Source organism: Rhagoletis zephyria, unplaced genomic scaffold (assembly GCF_001687245.7).
Source record: "Rhagoletis zephyria isolate East Lansing unplaced genomic scaffold, Rhagoletis_zephyria_1.1 Rzeph_scaffold_00234, whole genome shotgun sequence".
Classification (NCBI taxonomy): domain Eukaryota; kingdom Metazoa; phylum Arthropoda; class Insecta; order Diptera; family Tephritidae; genus Rhagoletis; species Rhagoletis zephyria.
The window spans coordinates 324,401-327,326 of NW_016157318.1; the positions used below are offsets into that span (position 1 = coordinate 324,401).

The 2,926-nt window shown below is 43.7% G+C and overlaps 1 protein-coding gene across 1 annotated transcript in view; it reads left to right on the top strand.

Moving 5' to 3' along the window:
- LOC108358305 (uncharacterized) overlaps positions 1–2,626 on the top strand; it is a 3,448-nt gene extending 822 nt beyond the window's left edge. Inside the window, exons 2-4 of the mRNA XM_017609545.1 lie at positions 5–160; positions 405–1,432; positions 1,603–2,626. Of these exons, the coding sequence (XP_017465034.1) occupies positions 5–160; positions 405–1,432; positions 1,603–2,626 (2,208 nt within the window). The remainder of the gene's footprint in view (positions 1–4; positions 161–404; positions 1,433–1,602) is intronic.
- Positions 2,627–2,926: the final 300 nt, after the last annotated feature.

Below are 2,926 nucleotides of genomic sequence, written 5' to 3' on the forward strand. Positions count from 1 at the left end.
AAAGAAACTGGATCAACCGACTCGTTTGCGGTACGAACAATCATTATCAAAGCCACGGGAGGTACAAACACTCAAGGAATTCCTGCAATTTCTGGAGAAACACTTTCAATCCATGGAAGCGATGGGTGCCAAAGACAAATCTACAAGCGCAACTGCAAAGGTGTGCACTTCAGTCACATCCAAGGGTCATAGAAATGACACTTGCAGCATGTGCAAAAAAGGAAAACATCCATTATTTTCTTGCAAGGAATTTTTACAACAGTCTCCATCGGCACGCTTTCAGTTCATACAAGGGCAGAAATATTGCCACAATTGCCTAAAACCGGGGCATGGTTCTAAAAATTGTCTATTAAGAAACTGTCTGGAATGCAACAAATAAACATAACACGCTGTTACATTTCGAGGATTCAAAAAGGGATGTGAGCAAAGACATTACATCAGTAGCCACTCCAACACAAGGCAACGAATCGCAAAGTACTACACCATCCAGGACCAAATCAACGCCATCAAAAGACGAAGCAGCGTCACTTACCACCGCAAAGCACACAAAGTCAAACACATATGTACTACTCAGCACTGCCATGGTGAAAGTTAGAGGAATCGGAACAGAAGTGCAGTGTCGGGCAATTCTCAATTCAGACTCACAAGTTAATTTTGTGACTGAACGATTGGTTAAACGTCTTGGCATCTCAACTAAACCATCACCAATCTCCATTAGTGGCATCGAGTCAAGGAGCACTAAGATACAGCATCGAGTCAATGTGGCGCTACAGTCTCGGATCAACAACTTTACAACGCGGCTAGAGGCAGCGGTATTGCCTCAGATTATATCCCCGCAGCCGTCGCAAGAAATCAAGATCGACGAATGGCAAATTCCTGAGAACATCATGTTAGCCGATCCATCATTCAATCGCCGTGACAAAATTGATATATTGTTGGGGGCGGAATTCTACAATCAACTGATGGCAGCAGGGCAAATAAAACTGTCAGATGACCTACCCATTCTGCAAAATACAGTGCTGGGATGGATCATCGCGGGAAAAGTTGGTGGCAACTACATCTCAAATGCAATATGTGGAATCTGTACCAACGATGACATCAACTTAGATGCAGCCATTGCTCGATTATGGGAACTTGAGGATGTTGCAACTGTAAGAAAACAACATTCCGTAGCAGAAAAACAGTGCGAAGCTCATTTCGCACAACATACACTCATCAATGAAAATGGGAGATTCATGGTAAGGCTACCATTTCATGAAAATCCGGAGGCCTTAGGGGAATCCTATGGGATGGCGTATAATCGATTCCTGGCCTTAGAACGTCGACTGGCAAAATCGCTCCAGACAAAGAATCAATATGTACAATTTATGGAGGAATATGAGAACTTGGGGCACATGACGCGAGTGGATATTGATTCCATCAGCAAACCTAGGTACTTCATTCCTCACCATTGCATTGTGAGACCCGAAAAAATTACGTNCGTGTGGTGTTCGACGCATCAGCAAAATCGTCCACTGGCATGTCTTTGAATGACCTCATGTATACCGGACCCACTGTTCAGAGCGAGCTTTTCACCATTTTACTTCGCTTCCGTTTGCCCAGGTTCGTCTTCACCACAGATGTAGAAAAAATGTATCGACAGATGCTCATTCAACCGGACGAACGCAAATTCCAACTTATCATCTGGCGAGAGGATTCAAGCCTACCAATAAAGCATTATCAGCTAAATACAATCACACATGGGACAAGATCTGCTCCATATTTAGCCCCTAAATGTTTGCAGAAAATTGCAAAAGAAAATGCATTACAATATCCTCTTGGTGCTCAGTTTCTACAGGACAATTTTTATGTAGACGACGGAATTGGTGGGTCAGACAGCTTAACCACGACGATGGAAATCCAACAGCAACTGATACACACCTTAAAACAACGTGGTCTTAACCTAAGAAAATGGTGCGCCAATCACTCACAATTACTGCAAAATGTTAGCATGGAGGAACAAGAAGTTGACATAGACTTTGACAATGACATCAATCAAAGTATTAAAACGTTGGGGTTAACATGGATGCCTAAGATGGATCGATTCTGCGTAAAGGTACGCCTAGGAAGCTGCAGTCTTGCAACTAAACGCTCAGTCAGCGCCGATCTTGCAAGGCTATTCGATCCGTTGGGGATACTAGCACCAATTGTAGTCATGGCAAAAATGTTTATTCAAGATCTCTGGCAACTGAAGCTGACATGGGATGAAGCATTACCAGCCGATTTGAATGAGAGATGGACAACATTTCGAAATGATTTGCAAAAATTGGACAACATGCAAGTTTCACGGCACGTGTTTGAAGGATACATCCCAGCAAAAATTCAAATTCATGTCTTCTCCGACGCATCAGAAAAGGCATATGGTGCTGCGATTTACATTAGATCCGAGCTGGATGAGGGACGAGTACAAGTGAGGCTGCTCTGTGCAAAATCTCGTGTGGCACCCTTGAAACTGCAAACTATTCCTCGGCTTGAGCTCTGTACATCAGTACTGGGTACTCAACTTACTACAAGGGTCAAATCAGACCTTAAGCTAGACGATGTGGCTACATACTTTTGGACTGATTCACAAATCGTGTTGGCATGAATTAACTCATCCTCAGCATCATACCAAACATTTGTGGCAAACCGTATAGCTGTTATTCATGAGCACACTACCGCTGAACAATGCCGGCATATAAGCTCAAAAGACAACCCAGCTGACATTCTAGCACGAGGACTGCCGCCGGGAGACTAGAAACCTGCAATATGTGGTTTTATGGGCCAACCATCTTGCTTGGTCAAGAAGACACTTGGCCTTCAAAGTATTCCAAGGCATTATCAGTAATCGACGAAGGTATCAACATGGAACGGAAAGGGGTGACATCAGTCGCTGTTGCAACCACTG